Source organism: Aquarana catesbeiana, linkage group LG12 (genome assembly GCF_042186555.1).
Source record: "Aquarana catesbeiana isolate 2022-GZ linkage group LG12, ASM4218655v1, whole genome shotgun sequence".
NCBI classification, from domain to species: Eukaryota; Metazoa; Chordata; class Amphibia; order Anura; family Ranidae; genus Aquarana; species Aquarana catesbeiana.
This window is the reverse complement of record NC_133335.1, coordinates 195,699,217-195,719,473: the sequence shown is the minus strand read 5'-3', so window position 1 is coordinate 195,719,473 and position 20,257 is coordinate 195,699,217. Positions and strand designations below refer to the sequence as shown.

The window sequence follows — 20,257 nt, the reverse complement described above, 5'->3', positions numbered from 1 at the left end:
CAATCTGAATCTGTGCTGACCGTCTGCATTCAGGAAATCTCAGTGTTCTGTAATATATATGGATTATGTGCAAATGCTCAGAAACCGATCCGTGTACCAAAACACGTTAGGCAATCAACAGTCAGCATTTTACTGAAAGGAACTGGAGGCTAGGAGTTTGAGTACCTGAAACCTAGCAAGCAGGCTTACTTAATAAGGCAGTACATAGAGCAGTTCACTAGATTGGATTCCACCTTGAGCAGTGAAACAGTGAGAGAAGACTGCTGGTTGAGTGACATGGGTTACTGCACCTTGCACATAGCCCATATTTCATAGTGACCAGTAAAGGGACTTGCAATGCTTCAGCTCAGTTCTAATCTATCAGAGTAGGGTTGCTGTCCTGAAATAGCGGCTTATATCATTTTTATTGTTTTAAGGCTAACCTAACTTCAGGAGTTTAGGTCCACCTCTGAAAACTACTGAGGCATTAGGCAGATAAGTAGGGTTGGGCCTATCAAACTGTAAAAACTAACCAGTTAAAAACAGCAGGTCCTGCCGTTCCTCAGACCCAGGTCACAGGTTGTGAAGTTGCAGCAGCAGTGCCCTCAAGAAATGAGGATTGCAAAGTCTTTATTGATAAAGTGCTTGAAGACTTTACCGAAATATAAAGCTGCTGCGGGTCATCTGACCTAAAAAGGTAACAAGGTGTCATGGGACTTAGCGTTTCCTACTGAAGTTTTAACAGTTTGAGAATGCCAACCTACCTTCCTAATGCCTCTGTATTTTCCTAAAGCATATCCAAACTAAGTTTAAATCTGCTTCGTGGTTGTTTTTTTTTTTTTTTTTTTTTTTATAACAGCAATGCAAATTCAGAATCCCCCACACAGAAAACAGAAATGCATTTAAAATGTAATCTTTAGTAAGTATCTTATCTCTTCAATTGAATTCATCTTAGAAAATCCTAATGTACATAATCAACTAAAAGAGGTAATTGATAACCAATATAATCAAAGGTAAGAAAGGCAGGACCTTTTTTGTAGTCACCACCAGTCTTGTGTTGCCCTTATGGCTGAGCTGTGGTGCCTTCAGATGCTATAAGGCCTTATGCATACTGCAGTCTGTCTGTACAAGAGAAGTGCATATAGCAAGCTTTCAGAAAGATTTCAGCAGCTTTCCTAAAGTCTCTTAATGTATCTTTCAGCTCTTGCAGGCTTTCTGTAAAGAATATAGAGATACAACCATTCCGAATTGGGATTATTGCAGGTTGTAAAGTCTCATTGGAGGAAAAGGGGTGTCTACCACCCAAAAAAATATTGAGACGCAACCATAAATTCTATATGTTTATACAATTTGAGCACTTGTTTCCTTATTGGGATTATCAGTGGCAACCTTTAAAGTCCCTTTTTGTTTGCTTCTTTTATGTATCTTGCAGGCATTCTATTTGTTTTACGTAGTGCTGAAGCTTTCAATTCTACAGAATGGTAGCAGGAGCCACAGCACAGCTACATATGAGAAACCCAAATAAATAAAAAGAATATTATATACACATGTACTCAGAATTGTTCCTCTATTAAATTGGCCTTCCAGCAACCCTACTTTTTAACCATTTAACACTCTCAATATTTCCATGCTACTTTAAAAACTCTATTACCAATTGCCTTTTCTAAACAGAAGTCCACTCTCTTCATACCCGTTCATCTACATCCACTTGCCATCGTAAACCTGCTCCTACTTTCTACTAATGTGAAGCATTGCAGGTCCCTTTGGCAAGAGATGCGATTGCTACAGACCTGGGTATGGTCTTCATACCAACCTTATGTGTACGGTGCAAAGCAAAGCCTTGTACAACACTTAGATCTTTATTTAATAGGACAAACTACTGCACTACATTTAGCCTAGGTTCACATATATGCGATGCGGGAACCAGCGCGATTCCAGCGCCGTTTCCTGCATCGCATCTCTCCCGCAGGCAGTTCACACTGCCCTCTGCGAACCGCTGCGGGTGTCAATACAAAGTTAATGACACCCCCAGATCCGTTCACAGATCGCAGTGCGAAGGACCGACAGGAATCGGATTGCATAGGTGAGAACACCCATGTGATCCGATTTCCAGTGCGGGGAAAAAAAAAACTGTATGGCTGAACTCGCATCGCACAGACATCGCATGTGATTGGCGCCTGTGGTGTGGTTGCGAATCACAGGCGATGTCTGACATCACTATAGTGTGAACCTGGGCTAAAAGAGAAGTAGAGCCACCGATTCCCCTGTGGATCACAGGAGTGCAGTTTTTGTTCTGCACTCCTGTGACCTGTTTTCAGCAGACAGCGGGCTGAAGCATGCTGTCGGCTGATGTCACCGAGCCGGTCTAGGCTCTGAAAGGATTGTGACCATATGGTCAGGATTCGCCACATGCCTGGACCGGTACCTGGCTCAACCTATCGGCAAGCCGCTGAGAGCCTGGGCTGGCCTCTCCTACCCCTACACAGCCCAGTGTTTCAGAAGGGGGGCTGGGCAGAGCAGAGAGACGGTGACTGACAGTCACCAGCTCTCTACTCGGGAGCCCTGGGAACTGAGCAATCGGTGGTGGTTGATCGCTCGGTTCTCAGTGTTAGAGCTGGCGGGGGCCAGATGCAGCATTGGACCGATGCTGCATCCACCTAGGTAAGTATGATTCAGAAAACCCAAACCCCATACTTCTCTTTTAAATAAAGCACTAAATAATGCACTGTACACATCCTTTCAGTTTTGTCTGGTCTAATTCCCTGATAATGAGTTTCAAAGAGGTTTCTGAAAGATGCTCACTTGTAGTAGTGAGGGTGTGGATTTAAAGTTATCAATTTCAATATTCCAACCCATTCTTTAGTACCTGGAAAATAAAGCCTGATTATTGACAAAGACCAATACCCTCAAATGCAGAGCTTCAACAGAAACTTGGCCACAATAAAACGTGTGTTAAAAAGCAGCTAAAATCTAAACAAGTACATTAAAAAAAAAAGCCTTTTGAGGGTTTGGTGAGCTTTTTACCTAGAGGAAGCTTCCAACACTCTTCCTTACTTTACCATTATTAGCTACTTAAAACACTCCATTACAATGGAGTACATTCAGCACCAAAACAGCAAGAGAGAAGGGTGATGGTGATCTTGTGCTTAGGGTAGGGGACAGTAGAGGCAAGAGACGGTACTGACAAACCATGAGGCAGGATGGACGGACGGGGGTTCTGAGGATAGATAATGCCCTTGTTCATGTAAACAGCTAAAAAGAGTAGTTCAGTGGTTGAGCTGGCGCTGCCTAGGCTGGCACACAAAGTTGCGTTGTCGCATTGCATTGCGGCCCTGGAACGCCTGTGCCAGATTTTGCCGTTGCAGATTTTTACGTCCCAGCTTGCGCTTGTCCACCTGAGCTTTGGCGCGTTGGATCCGTGAGACTTGACCCACTTTTCCTAATATGGCGGCTTTGGCAGAGACAGAGGTGGCGTGATGAGGTGTGCGTCGTTCCACTCTGGTTTTGCTCGGTGACCTGGAAAGAAGGCAATGATGCATTATGAACAACTCATCTCAGTGTAGTTATTTAAAAATATTTTCAATCCTTACAACATTAGATTTGCTTTCTTTGACATTGCAACTTATAGTCTCAAAGTAGAGTTTGCATAAAATTACATTTAATAACCTAATTTGATAAAGTAAAATGCTACCTTTGTTGCATTTTTTTTTTTATAAAAGCTTGAGACCTCTCATTCCATGCTGTTGATTTAGTTTTGCATTCATGGAATGCCAAATTGCTGAGCCAGTTGAGACCCTAGTACGATGGTCATGTAATGACAATTACTTCTCCTGCCCACATATTCTGCAGTTTTAACATCTGTACCTTGGTGATGTAACAATTCACACCTTTAAGCTTCATTCACACTTGTGCCACTCCAGAGTGCAATTTGATGCAACTTTGGATTGGTGCGACTTGGATTCAACTTTGGCTTTAACCAATAATAATTTACAACTGTTGCACAATGGTCAAATGTATAACATTCAGGTTTGACTTTCATGCAACTTTTGAGGTCTTACATTGCAGTCTACGGCACCTAATCTCCCTGGCGGTATTACCGAGTGTGGCTCGGGGTGAATTTTCAGTACCAAAAGCGGTAACCCTGAGCCACACTTGGGGTTGCATCGCAGGATCCAGTTACCTTGTTCCCAGGATCCTACGATATCTCCCCGCTGTGTGTGCGGGCCGTGTCCTCCGCTCGATCTATCACAGTGCCGAGCTCCGTTCCCTGCGAGCGTTGCCACAACTTTAACACCTCCCACCCTGTTCTTGGGCAATCAACATCTACCCATTCCATAGTGATTGGATTAAGGGGGAACTCGGCCCCTCCCTCTGCAGCCGTAGATCAGAGGAATACAGCAGCCGGAGGTCACGTGACCGGCCATAAAAGAGCAAAGATAAGGTATTTACAGGCATCATTTTAAAAAAAGCAATTACACATTGTAGGAGGGAATAAAAACACAGGAGCTGGCTGTAACTTGTTCTTTACCATTACAAACACTTTAAGTTAAAAAAAATTCTCAGTGCAGCTCCTCCCCCCCAGCCCCCTACATACATACCTGAGCCCCATCTTGATCTTGATCCAATGTACAAGAGAGCAGGGGCTCTCCCGGGTCTCTGTCACCTCATTGGCTCACACTGGCTCCTGCTGCCGTCAATCAGCCGGTGAGCCAATGAGGAGAGAGTGGAGGACGGGGCCAAGCCACACGCTGGGTGTGAATGAACAATGCACCCTGAGCCTACCCAGTTGTGTGACATTGGCGAATTAGGCTGGGTTCACACTAGTGCAAATTGGATGAGGGTTTCCCAGCATCCAATTCGCATAACAGGAGATTATGACCGGCTCCGTTTCAGGGCCGAATTCGGGCCTGATTCGTCCCTGAAATGGAGAACAGGGACACACTGCTGTGAGCCACATCTGGCATCACTGTAAACCCAACCTTAATATTCGCTAATGTCTTCCTGCTTCTCCTCCAGGCCAATCAGGAAGCAGGTCCTGAGACCCAATTGGCCAGGGAGTCTTAGGACTCCTGGCCAATCAGGTCTTAGGACCCACTTCCTGCTCGGCCAGGAAGAGAAGCAATGGCCCCAGCTCTTCCCCCGGCAAGCTGAAGGGGCAAGCCTCTTTAAGCTTCCAGGAGCCCTCCCTTGATCCAGCACCACCTCGTCATCGGCCTCCCAAGGTAAGACCACTAATCGCCGGGAGGCCCAAAATATTGAGCACATGCCACCACTGGTATCCACACTGCCCCTTTTTAGTGGTAGCTTACTCCCCATCCTTATTTTACAGGTTGAGGAACTGCTGCAATCTGGTGTCATTAAAGGGCATCAAACATGACAATTAGCACATCTTATAGCTCAAGCCACTGCTTGGACACAGTACCAGGGTTAAACACAAAGCCAAAAATGTATTATATTGCAGCCTACCAAACAATAGTTTAATTTAATCTAGTTATAGTGGTGGCTGCAATAGGCTGCTTTTTTTTAGGCTTTTTCCCCTCAATTCTCACATGGTGATCTGGCCAGTAACACACCTCCTGTATTAGAGCGCCCCCACTCTGAATGAATGAGCACAGGGGGCACCTTTGGACAGCAGACTTGTCAATCTGGAAGTAGGGGAGTGTTAGATGGCCTAGCAGATTTAGATATACTAACAAACTGAAATCTTACTCCAGTTCACACCTAATAAGCAGCTACAGCAACCGTTTTTTTCCTTTTGGTATAAAGGTTTTATATTTTTATTTATTTTAAATAAAAGCTGATAATTGTAAGCACCGCTGTCAGTGGTAAATAGTTTGTATTATCCCTGTAACTGCTACATCTGCAAGAGAGCTTGTTCTTTTGAAATACAACAGACGTACTGACTGGATCACCAGGTTAAAATAAGGGAAATAAAGCCTAAAAAAAAAATAATGCAGCCACCACACATAAGAATTGGCAAGCTGCTAATATAATAAATGTTTGCTTTTGGGTTTAATACTGCTTTATGCATTACTAAACTCTTTCATTATTGATAGTATATACTGGATGTACAACAATTACCTGTCTCTGATAACTGTGATTTCACTGGCGTCTTGCCCCACCACGATGCTTCCGCTTGTGATGTAGACCGACATGCTGGGATGTTCTATAAGGAGGTCTTCCAATGGACTGCTTCCCACCGCGGTTTGGCCAGGACCCTCTGCAGTAAAACAGGGGGGAGGGGTAACAAACCAGCTCTCGTCCATCGAGTGGGGTGGGCGGGGGGGAATAGACCAACCGATCCTATCACCCAAGGAGTGTGGCAGTGGGCTGGAAGCATCACTGTCCTCCTGGCCTTCTGCCACATCGTCCCTGCTTGAGGTTAATGTGTAGCTTTCTGATATGGTGAGGGAGTCATGTTAGGAGAAAGGCAGTACACAAGCCATGGGACAAAGACAGATGGAGTACCATACACACAGTGTTCAAAAAAAAAAAAGGGGATGGGAGAAATGATGGAGAAGTTATTAGTTACAAATATAACTATACAAATCATTTTGATATTTAAAATCTGCGCTTATATTTTCTGGGTACAATCTGAGGACATGCACTAAATGGCTAAACCTTTATGGACACCTGACCATCACACCTACCATATGGCCCAAAGTACTGTATCTGGCCACCCCTCCAAAATAATTAAGTTCAAGTGTACTGTTAATACTACAGAATACAGAGACATATTAGACAATTGTGCTCTTCCAATTTTTTACAATTGTGTGCTTGTGGGAACAGTTTCGGAAGGCTCTTCTCTGTTCCAGCACGATTGTGCACAAAGCCTACTCCATAAAGACATTGTTGGACAATTCCTTTTTTTTTTTCCTATTGGCTAAACTAGATGGTTTTGTGTTTTTTTTCAACCCAACTATGACCACTTTGGTGTGGAGAAACTCAGTGGCCTGCACAGACCCCTGTCCTCAACCCTACTGAACATCTTTGGGATATGCTGGAACAGTGACTGTGAGCCAGGTCTTCTCATCCAACATCAACCTCTTAAACACTCTTTTGGCTGAATAAGCACAAATTCCACAGTCTGGCAGAAAGCCTTCCCAGAATAGTGGAGGCTGTTATACCTGCAACGGAGGGGGCAGGGGTTAACACCATATTTATGCTCACCGTTTTAGAATGGGATGTCCAGCAAGCTCATATAAGATGATGGTCAGTTGTCCACAAACCTTTGGCCATCTAGTGTAAAACTATAGCAAAAGCTGACCCTACAACATACAGTACATGGGCTACAACAGCCCAGTAATATATATATATATATATATATATATATATATATATATATATATATATATATATATATATATATATATATATATACACACACACACACACACACATAAAAAAGTCAAACTTCCAATTTCTCCAACTACTCCATCAAAACCATGATATGATATTGAAGATAATTAGGCTCAGTCCTCTTAAAAATCATATCATCATCAATGTCTCCTCCAAACCCCCCCCCCTCCAAAAAAAACAAAAAACAACAAAAAAAAAAAAACTGTATGTGGCCATACACATACCAATTTGATCAATTGAACGCTCAATTTGGTAAAAAAAAAAAAAAAATCGCAAAGCAATGCAAGGCATTAAATGGTGATTTTAATTGACAAGGAGATAAAATCAAAAATGCCAGCTTCACAATTGATCGAGTTCTGGTGATTGACTGAACTCATGGTAGTGCATGGTTTCCTTTATGGCAATTACTTGCGACTGTACTTCCAATTCCTATGTGATTGCCATCTGCATGGCCAGCTTATGCCTTCATGTATTTACCTTTTCCTTGACAGATGCACTTAAAGCGTAACTAAGGGCAAAACAGTTTTTTTCATTTTGGATAGAGTAAGGCTCGATTCACACTAATGCGTTTGATGCAGTTTGCATTTTGCAGAAATGCAGGGAAATTTTTTAACATGGGTTCCTATGGAACATGTTCACATCAATGCATTTTTGTGCCTCTGCGTTTTTGGAAAGGGTCAGGGACTTTTTTTTCCGCAAAATGCAGCATTTTGCATGTGATAGAATTTAATGGACCTGCATCCAAAACGCAAGTACCGAGTTATTACTGCGATTTTACAGCGATTTTGCTGCGACTTGCGTTTAGCGTTTTTTTATTTCTTTTTTTTACACTGTATATAGCTGGTTGCTAAGGGAGGGGGAGGGAAGCCGGCCGCTGCGTCCGTAACAACCGATGAGTCATCAGTTGTCAGCTGGCTTCCCGCTCAATGTAAAAAAAAAATGCCGGCTAAAAAAAAAAAAAAAAAAAAATCGTTTAAAAAAAAAAACAGCATGGGGTCCCCCCCAGGTCCATACCAGGCCCTTGGGTCTAGTATGGATTCGGAGGGGACCCCCATGCCAAAATTTTTAAAAATGCAGTGGGGGTCCCCCCAAAATCCATACCAGACCCTTATCCGAGCATGCAGCCTGGCAGGTCAGGAAAGGGACGAGCGCCCCCCCCCTCCTGAGCCATACCAGGCTGCATGCCCTCAACATGGGGGGATGGGTGCTTTGGGGCAGGGGGGGCTCTGCACCCCCCCCTGCCCCAAAGCACCTTGCCCCCATGTTGATGGGGACTAGGGCCTCTTCCCGACAACCCTTGCCCGGTGGTTGTCGGGGTTTGCGGGCAGGGGGCTTATAGGAATCTGAAAGCCCCCTTTAAAAAGGGGGCCCCCAGATCCCGGCCCCCCCTATGTGAATGAGTATGGGGTACATTGTATTCCTACCCAATTACCTGGAAAAAAGTAGTGTAGTGTTAAAAAATACAGTAGACAGTTTTTGACAAGTCTTTTATTAAAAATCTTCTTCTCTGCTTCTTCTTCCAGTCTTCCTCCATCTTCCTCCGGTCTTCCTCCATCTTCTCCGGCATCTTCATCCTCCGGTCTTCTCCTTCTCCCCCTGCTTCTTCTGTCTTCTTTGTCCGGTCTTCTTCCTCTGTCGCCGCTCCCACCGACGACCTTCCTCCCATGCTGAGTCCCGCTGATCTGCCGGCGGCCATGTCCTTCATTTCTTAAATAATGATGGGGCGTGGCAATTGGATGACCTCATCCGAAGGCCATGCCCCCTTGTGACGTCACAGACCCATCATGCCCCGGGCTGTGACATCATAAGGGGGCGGGGTCACCGGATGAATATCACCCGGTGACCCCGCCCCATGCCTATATAAGTCGTTGCGCACCACACACACGGTATTACAGTGGGAGAGAGCGTTGAGTCAACATTGGAAGAAGAGAAGAGGGAAGAAGACGACGGAAAAGAGCAGAAGAACCTGGCAGAAGGCACTGGACAGTGGGAGAAGAACCGGAGAGCGCGGAGAAGAGAGTGGAGAAGTCGGAAGAGACCCCCGGAGCTGCCTAATAAAAGACTTGTCAAAAACTGTCTACTGTATTTTTTAACACTACACTACTTTTTTTCCAGGTGAATGGGTAGGGGTACAATGTACCCCATACTCATTCATATGGGGGGGGGGCGGGATCTGGGGACCCCCTTATTAAAGGGGGCTTCCAGATTCCGATAAGCCCCCCGCCCACAAACCCCGACAACCACCGGGCAAGGGTTGTTGAGAAGAGGCCCTTGTCCCCATCAACATGGGGGCAAGGTGCTTTGGAGTGGGGGGGGCGCAGAGCCCCCCCTGCCCCAAAGCACCCATCCCCCAGAGCCCCCCCTGCCCCAAAGCACCCATCCCCCATGTTGAGGGCATGCGGCCTGGTATGGTTCAGGGGGGGGGGGGGGGGGGCGCTCGCTCGTCCCCTCCCTTTCCTGACCTGCCGGGCTGCATGCTCGGATAAGGTTTTTTTTTTTTTTAATTATGGCATGGGGGTCCCCTCTGAATCCATACTAGACCCAAGGACCTGGCATGGACCTGGGGGGGGACCCCACACCGTCTTTTATCTCGATTTTTTTTTTTAGCCAGCAATTCTTTTTTTTTATACAATGAGCGGGAAGCCCGCTGACAACTGATGACTCATCGGTTGTTAAGGACGCGCCAGCCAGCTTCGTATATAGCAACCGGCTATATACAGTGTAAAAAAAAATGCAAACCACGGCAAAATCGCTGTAAAAACGCCTGTCAACAAACGTGGCAAGCACGGCAAAAAGCACTGCAGAAACGCTCAAAAGCAACATGCATAGATGTGAATCGAGCCTAAGGGAGGGTTATAACGCCTATCAGGTTTTTTTTGGGGAGATTTCCCCTTACTTCCCATCTCTGGGCAAAACAGGAAGTGAGAGAAATCTCTCCAAAGTGAGGAAATCCCAGTGTGTCACCAGAACGAGTGTCCCCATTGGAAGATTTCCCCTTTATTATTGTTCCGATGTCAACCCAAAATTTGGGAATTGCTTTCACTTTCGATGATGGTAAACAGCACAAATAGAAAAGGTGAATTTACCTAGCAGTGTTCTATTCCCTCTCCTCTCTATCCAAAACTTAAAGAAAAAAAAAAATTTGCCTTTAGATACACAGTAAGTCATCCTAACATTATTCACCAAGCAGAGCTTCGTCTACTGGTAGGCTGCATGAGTACAAACATGTAACCCTTCAATTTTTGCTACCAGTAAGATGTCTTATGTACATTACAGGAGAACTTCATGGAGGCTAAGGGTTCACCCAGACTATACTGCCATATACATGTCTTCTATTGCTAAACAGAAAAGGTACACACTTTTAACCACAGTTGGGGTTCCCAGAAAGATATGAGAAGGACACAATTTAACTTTAAAACATCTATGAAAGTCAACCATCTGTTCTGGTGGCCTGACCTGTTAAGGAGAAACTGCTTACGACCTCTTTAAAATCAGTGTGTGGGTTCCTATAACTCGACTATGAATTCTGGAATATGCCCATTTCTCAATATTTGTCCAACCGAGTACATTGTATGATCTTATTTGCATATTCTTGGTAATTTATGCTCTTGTGCCCTGGCTTACCTTCTTGGTCGATATAAAGATTTAATCTTAAATAGAACCCATCACTACCGGGATTAAGGAATCACATGAAATTGCAGTTTTAAGTTATTATAGCTGTCCAGGATTACTTAGCAAAAGACAGAGTCCCGGGTTAGAGATTGCCATAACACTGTTAAGCAGTTGGCAGTTGACAAGGTAGACACTGTCCAGGGGTGGGGTCAGGGCAGTGGTCATCAACCTTGTCCTCAGGGCCCACTAACAGGCCAGGTTTTATGTATTACCTTGGGGAGATGCAGACTAGAATACTGCAATCACTGAGCAGCAAATAATATCACCTGTGATGTGTTTCAGTTATCTTGCAAACCTGGCCTGTTAGTGGGCCCTGAGGACAGGAGTTGATGACCACTGGGTTAGGGGATCCAAACCCTCCTAGAGAATCCATGGCGCAACAGATAGTGCTGACAGCCATTGTGCATGAAAAGCACTGCAGCCACCACTCCTGCTGCCTGTCAGGTCTAGGACACAGGGAGGCTCGCCTGATCTTCTTCTCCGCTCTGGTCGCATGACACAGCAAAGGGAGAACGTCCTCTCAATCTAAACTGTCTGGTTTGACTGGTGAATGTGTTTGACCTAGGAGAACTGTACTAAGGGTGATAGAGTATCTTTTTTGGGGGAGAGTCTGTACTTGAGGGATCTGTACTTGGAGGGGGGGGGGTTAAGAGATCTTTGGCTGGACTTCTCCAGTTCGTTCTGCACTCCTGTGACCCGTTTTCAGCAGACAGCAGGCTGAAGTCCGCTCTCGGCTGAAGTCACAGAGCCGGTCCAAGCTCAGGCAAGATCGTGACAATGAAGTCAGGATCTGCCCACTTGCCTGGACTGGCACCCAGCTCAGGCTCTCAGCAAGCTGCTGAGAGCCTGAGCCAACCGCTCCCGCTCCCTCCACAGCCCAAAGTACCAGTGAGTGCAGGGGGGGGGGGGGGCAGAGCAGAGAGCCAGTGACTGATAGTTACCGGCTCTCTGCTCAGGGAGCCCTGGGAACCGAGCGATCGGTGGTGTTTTAAGCTAGGCCGTGTGCAGAAAAGCATATGAAACGGAAGCGTTTCATTTATTTTTGCAAATGATTGCACTGAGCTTTATTTGGGTCTGTTACACTCCTGCTTGTGGCACAGTAATTATAGAATATTTTTGGGGTACATGGACTGTTGCAAATATTACCATTTACAGCAAGTAGGCTCAAGTTTTAAGCCCCTCCTACTGTTAACATAATTTTTCCCTATTCACAATTCACCTATTTTCCTCTTACTGCCTAAGGCTAAACCTTCCCCCTTGAAAAAAAAAATATCTTTAGCCCTGACAGTGTCACGTGTTAGAGAATGCTAACAGCAGAGCTCAGACTGGCAGCACAAGGAGCCAATCAGGTATGTGCAATGCTCATGTGCCAACAATAACAAAGGGAAGAGCTCATCAGTCTTTAAGGCTGGGTTCACACATGAGCACGTAGCGGCTCACAGCAGGAGTCCGGTGCGTTCTTCGTTTCAGGTCGGATTTCAGCCTGAATTTTTGGCTGAATTCGGACCTGAAACGGACCAAAAGACGCACAGGACTCCTATGCAAATCGCACCAGAGCCGCTGCAGAGATGTGTGAACCGGTTCCATAGAGAGTCAGTCACAATCTCCTGTTGTGCGATTTGGATGCGGGAATCCCACATACAATTTGCACTAGTGTGAACCCAGCCTTACTGCTCTAATCACTGTCCAATTATAGGCTGTGAGAGGGACAAGACCTGTAAGAGTACTTAGTGATTGTAAAGCTTTTTTTTTTTTTTTTTTTTTAAATAAACATTGGGATGGGATCTACTAGAATTAGATAGTTCAAAATCTGGTGCAGCTCTGCATAGAAACTAATCAGCTTCCAGGTTTTATTGTCAAAGCCTATTTGAACAAGCTGAAGTTAGAAGCTGGTTGTCTACCATGCACAGCTGTACCAGATTCTGAGCGCTGCAGTTTTAGTAAGTCTCCCCCTTTGTATACTTACCTGTTCTGTACAATGGCTTAGCACAGAGCAGCCCCAAACTTCCTCTTCTGGGGTCTCCTGCCGGTGCTCTGGGTTCCTCCTCCCTTCCGATTGCCCTCATAGCAGGCTGCTTGCTATGGAAGCACTTGTGCGGGCTTGACCCCGAGCTGGGCTGTGTGTGTCTATTCAGACACATAGGGGGTTATTTACGAAAGGGAAATCCACTTTGCACTACAAGTGCACTGCAAGTGCAGTCACTGTAGAACTGAGGGGAAGATCTGAAATGAGGGGAAGCTCTGCTGATTTTCTCATCCAATCATGTGCAAGCTAAAATGATGTTTTTTATTTTCCTTGCATCTCCCCGTTAGATCTACAGCGACTGAACTTCCAAGTGCACTTGTAGTGCAAAGTGGATTTGCCTTTAGTAAATAAACCCCATAGTGTGGCTCAGCCCTGCCCCCCCCCCCCCCCCCCGCTCTCTGTTCACAGGTTTTGACTGACAGCAGCAGGAGCCAATGGCTCCTTCTGCTACCAGCCAAGCCTGTGAGAGCAGGGAGAGAAGAGCTACTGCAGATGTCCACAGCGCTGAATCAAGATCAGGCTCAGGTAAGTATTGTGGGGGGGGGGGGGGGTTGGAGGGAAGCTACTATTAAAAGGCTTTTTACCTTAAAGTGATTGTAAAGTCTCAGTTTTTTTGTTAAAAATAATAAACATGTTATACTTACCTGCTCTGTGTAGTGGTTTTGCACAGGGCAGCCCAGATCCTCCTCTTCTCGGGCCCCTCTTTGCCACTCCTGGCCTCTCCCTCCTGTTGAGTACCCCCACAGCTTGCTATGGGGGCACCTGAGCCGAGCCGCAGTTCCGTGTGTCCATTCAGACACAGAGCTGCGGCCCGGCCCCACCCCTTCTCTCTCCTCATTGGCTCACTGACTTTGATTGACAGCAGCGGGAGCCAACAGCGCACGCTGTTGTCTCAGCCAATCAGGGGGAGAGTTCCGAGCAGCTGAGTCTCTCGAGCAACATTGCTGGATCGAGACGGGCTCATGTAATTATTACGAGGGTTGCCTTTACAACCACTTTAATGCAGAGAATACATTAGGCTAAAATACCTTTTACCTTTTACGACCACTTTAAATCAGGTCTCCTCCTCTGCCAGACAGTGATGTGCTGTATGGCAGATCTGTATAAATCTCAGGACTGGTTGGACAGAAATGCAAATCCTTTGGCAGGTAAAAAATAAATAAAAGCTCCCATATTGTGTATCATCTGTGTATTCTGCCGTTAGCCAAGAGTTTAGCTATAAAGAAAACTGCTCTTTGATTAAACCAATTCAGCATACTATAATTGGTTCTGAGCTTTCGTTCAGTTTTAAGCCTGAAATATTCCCAGTTGTGACGATTTCCCTTTAAGCTCTGCAAAACAGCTGATCCCGAGAAAGATATCTTGCCTGGAAACAGTGATGGGTAGCTTTTCCTTGACCATTTTCCATTACATGGTATCATGTGACAGTCAGCAGGCGCATACTGGGCCCAGAGCTAAATTTAAGGCAAACCTCCGCAGCACGCTTCTAGGAATGTTAATTGCTGCAGCTGAAGAGAACAAGCATTGAAGCTAGGCTAGGAAGGCAAGGAGGGAAGGGAAGGGAAAGGGTTACTGTCACTATCCTTTAAGTCTCACCTGGGATGTCAATAATAAGCCAGCCATCATCTTCCTCCTCGGAGACAAAATCTTTGGGCTCTTCGGCTTCACAGGCTGGTCCCTCACTGAAGAATAGACGGGTAAGTCGCTGGAACATGTTTGGATGAGCCCCTCGGGGAAGTGCACTGAAGATTCTTCTTGGACGGAAAGTCGCAGTGGGGTAAGCGATTGGCTAATGTGGTGTTTCGGGGTCAGCAAAGTCCCACAGAAGGGATTGTAAACATCGAGCTTCTGTATAACGAGAAATAGCCCTGCAGGATAACAAAAAACATAAGAGATGAGAAGAATGTCCCAGGCCTATGTAACCAGTTATAAATGGTGTACATGGAGAGACCCCGCTCACCTATCACATTGCATTCTGTATAGAGTAATGCCCAGGCCCTTATAATGGGCTCACCAGTGTCAGCAGAAACATATGTATGGAGGGATACACAGATCTGTAACATTCGCCACTGCAGCTGTGGTCAGGCTGCTTCTCCCAGAATCCTTTGCTCCAGGAGCACACTGACAGTCATGGCTGTTATGGATTAACAGCTGCTCACCGTATAATTAACCTCTTCAGCTCTCACACCCCCAACAATTTCTGCAGCCTGGAGCAATTTGTACATTTCTACTATGGGCCTTTGTAAAGACTTAGCCCGGGTTCACACGATAGAGAACACAGATATCGCATTTGTGATTCGCATCCGCGCTATGGTGCCGATTGCATGCGATGTCTTTGCAATGCAAGTGTATAGTATGTCTGTGCAATGCGAGTGTATGGCTCAACTTGCATAGGATTCAAATAAAAAAGGTGCAGTGACTTTTTTTTTTCCACACACTGGAATTGGAACACATGGGTGTTCTCACCCATGCGATCCGATTCCTGCCAGAATCCACAGTTTGCACTGCGATCAGTGAATTGTTCTGGGGGCGTCATTAACATTGTATTGACACCCGCAGCGGTTCACAGAAGGCGGTGTGAACTGCCTGCAGGAGAGATGCGGGAACCGGTGCTGGAATCGCGCTGGTTCCCGCAACACTACAGTGTGAACCTAGGCTTAGGCTCGATTCACACCTATGCATGTTGCTTTTGAGCGTTTTTGGAGGGTTTTTTTTCATGCTTGCCACGTTTTTGAGCAGCGTTTTTGCAGCGTTTTTGCCGCGATTTGCGTTTTTTTTTTTTTTTACAGTTTTTTTTTACAGTCTTAAAAAAAATAAAAAAAAAAAAAAACGGCAAAAACGCATCAAAAACGGTGCAAAAACGGTGCAAAAACGGTGCAAAAACGGTGCACTTGCGTTTTTGATGCTTGTCCATTGAATTCTATTACATGCAAAACGCTGCATTTTGCATGAAAAAAAGTCCCTGACCCTTTCCAAAAATGCAGAGAAACAAAAAGGCATTGATGTGAACATGTTCCATAGGAACCCATGTTAAAAAATTCCCATGCATTTCTGCAAAATGCAAAATGCATCAAAAAACGCGCTAGTGTGAATGGAGCCTTAGGCCTGATTCACACCTTTGCTGGTTGCAGTTTGCATATTTCAGGTGCAGTTTGCGTTTTTCAATACACATTTTTGATCCATTGAAATCTATGGAACCAAAAACCAGAAAAAAGTCCCTGACCCTTTCCATAAAAATGCACAGATGTGAATTACATCCATAGGAAACTATGGTAAATATACTGTAGTGTGCTTCTGCAAAACTGAAAATGCACTAAAAAATGCATAGGTGTAAAGCAGGCCTTAAAGTGTTACTAAACCCAGGACCCTGCATTCACTATATCTGGTCTCCCACAGTACACAGAACATGGAAATGCAATTATTTTAGTAAATATAAACTGCTAAATACCTTTTCTCATCAGCAATATATAGCAGTCTTGTGACTTCTATCAGTGTCAAGCCGAGCACTGGTTAAAGCTTGTAGGAGGAGTTTTCTGACTGTCCTACAAGACTTCAAGACCCCTGACTGTCTGGACAGTGCTGATTGGCCCTGTACTGATCACATGCACTCTCCCAAGAAAAAGAAAAACTTTCTAGCAATACACACCAAACTGAGCATGTGCAGCCTGACTTCATAGACTCTGTGTTATCAGGAAATTATCAGGGGGCAGTGGAAGGAGGGGAGAATCAGAGAAGTCAGGATCAGACAGCCTTTTTACACAATGCAGAGGATTAACCCCTTAGGTTACACAGTGAGTATAACAAGCATGCTTTACTGCATTTTAGTGTTGTGGGTTTAGTAACACTTTAAAGAGAGTGTAAAGGTATTTTTTTTATTTTAAATATAACAAACATCTCTAAACCTCCTCTTCACAGGTCCCCCGCCAACGCTCCTGGCCCCTCCTCTCTGTCCAGTGCCCCCATGGGGGAACTCGTGCTGCTGTGTCCATTGACGCTTGGCCCCGCCCCCCCACTCCCTCGTCACTGGCTCTGATTGGCAGCACTGGGAGCCAATGGCTCCCGATGCCCCAGCAAAGCCAGTGAGGCCCAGAAGTGAGGGGGGAGAAGAGCTCCCAGATCCGCCATACGCCTGCTCAGCAGGGATGAACTGACAGATCCCCCGCTGAGCATTCGGACTTCAACAGAGCGTGTCCCGTGTGTAAGGGGCCTAAACCTAATGATTTTTTTTCTTTAAAATAACAAACATGTTATACTTACCGGCTCTGTGAAATGGTTTTGCACAGAGCAGCCTCATCTTCTCTGGTATCCTGCCAGAGCTCTGCTTGCTATGGGGGCACCTGTGCATGCTCACTGCTGAGTCTCATGACACACTGGGGTTGATTTACTAAAGGCCAATAGACTGTGCACCTTGGAAAGTGCAATTGCACTCTGCAAGTGCAGCTGCTCCAGAGCTTAGTAAATGAGGTAAAGCCTTACTTTGCAAAGAATACCCAATCACATGTAAGGAAAATAAAAAAAACTGCATTTTTGCTTGCACATGATTGGTTGATGAAAGTCAGCAGAGCTTCTGCTCATTTACTAAGCTCTGGAGCAACTGCTCTTGCAGTGTGCAACTGCACTTTCCAAAGTGCACAGTCTTTTTGCCTTTAGTAAATCAACCCCACAGATCGTGGCTCAGCTCCACCCGCCCTCCTTCCTCACTTGCATTGCTCCCACTGCTGCCTCTCTGTCCAATGGGGAGAGAGAGAGTCGAGAGAGCTGCTACTCTCGTGCACATTGCTGGATCAAGATTGGGCTCAGGTAAGTATAAGGTAATCTTCTGCCTTTAGAACCACTTTAATACAACTAAGGGGCTGTCACAGGCTCTCATCAAGAGAGCCCGACTAATCCCGCTCTTTCCGCCCAACCATGATCTGCCAGCATTGCATTGAAAAAGACTGAGACAAGTCTCTACAAGACTCAGATAACACCACTGGGTCCGGAATAAGGTAGGTAATGAAAACAGAATGGATTTATTGATAATTATATCAAAAGTCACTCCAATTCACATTCACTTTGCACATGGACACAAACAACTATTTCAGAACAATAAAGTGTAGGAATCTGCAACAAAGTTTGTTAAAGTGTTACTAAACCCAGGACCCTGCATTCACTATATCTGGTCTCCCACAGATAATCCTTTTCTCATCAGCAGTATATAGCAGTCTTGTGACTTCTATCAGTGTCTGGTTAAAGCTTGTAGGAGTGAATTTCATTCTACTCTGACTGTCCTATGAGGCTGCATGTCCTCTGACCCTCTGTCTGGACAGTGCTGATCACATGCACCCTCCCAAGAAAAGAAAAGTGTCACATTCCACAGACAAAATAAAAATAATAAGCAAACTTATAAAAGTTATATATGTGGTGCCACAAACGTGAATCATAAAGTGCTATAGTGCATATAACAGTGACATTCTAATCAAACGCAGATCAGTCCAACATAATCGGTATATAGTCCTTATTAAATGTATAATGGTGACTTCATAAAAACGTGAAAACAACATGTTGCGGTGTCCACACTCAGGTGCTCCCCCACCCTTAGGCAATGGCCGCTCACCTTAGAGCGTGTAAACCTTTTTTATGAAGTCATCATTATACCTTTAATAAGGACTATATACAGATTATGTTGGACTGATCTGCGTTTGATCAGAATGTCACTGTTATATGCACTATAGCACCTTATGATTCACGTTTGTCTCTCTCTCTCTCTCTCGCACTATAGCACCTTATGATTCACGTCTCTCTCTCTCTCTCTCTCTCTCTCTCTCTCGCACTATAGCACCTTATGATTCACGTCTCTCTCTCTCTCTCTCTCTCTCTCGCACTATAGCACCTTATGATTCACGTCTCTCTCTCTCTCTCTCGCACTATAGCACCTTATGATTCACGTCTCTCTCTCTCTCTCTCTCGCACTATAGCACCTTATGATTCACGTCTCTCTCTCTCTCTCTCGCACTATAGCACCTTATGATTCACGTCTCTCTCTCTCTCTCGCACTATAGCACCTTATGATTCACGTCTCTCTCTCTCTCTCGCACTATAGCACCTTATGATTCACGTCTCTCTCTCTCTCTCGCACTATAGCACCTTATGATTCACGTCTCTCTCTCTCGCACTATAGCACCTTATGATTCACGTCTCTCTCTCTCGCACTATAGCACCTTATGATTCACGTCTCTCTCTCTCGCACTATAGCACCTTATGATTCACGTCTCTCTCTCTCGCACTATAGCACCTTATGATTCACGTCTCTCTCTCTCGCACTATAGCACCTTATGATTCACGTCTCTCTCTCTCTCTCTCTCTCTCTCACTATAGCACCTTATGATTCACCTCTCTCTCTCTCTCTCTCTCACTATAGCACCTTATGATTCACCTCTCTCTCTCTCTCTCTCTCTCACTATAGCACCTTATGATTCACCTCTCTCTCTCTCTCTCTCACTATAGCACCTTATGATTCACCTCTCTCTCTCTCTCTCTCTCTCACTATAGCACCTTATGATTCACCTCTCTCTCTCTCTCTCTCTCTCTCTCTCTCTCTCACTATAGCACCTTATGATTCACCTCTCTCTCTCTCTCTCTCTCTCTCTCTCTCTCTATAGCACCTTATGATTCACCTCTCTCTCTCTCTCTCTCTCTCTCTCCTTTTATAAGTTTGCTAAATTACCATGCACACATGAATGCACAGTACATTTATAAAAATACTACAACAGAACACCAAGTTCCACTGTTAGTCTTCAGTATTCAGGGACTGGCATTTCTATGTAGAGCAAAGACCAAGCTTCACTAATCTCCTTACTACTGAGCCCGTGACCGGCACAGAAACCTCCTATTAAAACAAGTCATCAGTCTGGCCTCAAGGGACACAGGACCGGCGGATTGGCCCTCGTCTGCTTAATCTGAAGCCTGAATAACATGGCCGCTACAGGCCAAGAAACTGATGGCTGTTCCTGAGTCCGTACTGATTGATAGCAGAGAGTCAGGGTGCCTGGACTACTTATATCAAGTATGGATGGATCTCATAATACAGATATGTTGGCCTCTTATATAATGAATTATCAGACTTGGCTGAAATCTGTCATGAGAGATATACAAGGTCTGCTATTGCTGACAAAATGCTAGTTGCCTGACTGCTATTGACCCAGAATGAGAGTATCTGAAGTTATATAGTTTACTCTAGTC

The 20,257-nt window shown here is 45.2% G+C and overlaps 1 protein-coding gene across 2 annotated transcripts in view; it reads right to left on the bottom strand.

Annotated features, from left to right (window-relative positions):
- Positions 1-805: 805 nt before the first annotated feature.
- The window catches only part of TP53INP2 (tumor protein p53 inducible nuclear protein 2), a 46,439-nt gene continuing 26,987 nt past the window's right edge, over positions 806-20,257 (bottom strand). For both annotated transcript variants that reach the window (XM_073606374.1, XM_073606375.1), the window contains exons 2-4: positions 14,633-14,904; positions 6,061-6,376; positions 806-3,495 (exon numbers count right to left, since the gene is read on the bottom strand). In XM_073606374.1, coding sequence (XP_073462475.1) covers positions 3,246-3,495; positions 6,061-6,376; positions 14,633-14,750 — 684 coding nt within the window. In that variant the 5' untranslated portion in view covers positions 14,751-14,904 and the 3' untranslated portion in view covers positions 806-3,245. The remainder of the gene's footprint in view (positions 3,496-6,060; positions 6,377-14,632; positions 14,905-20,257) is intronic.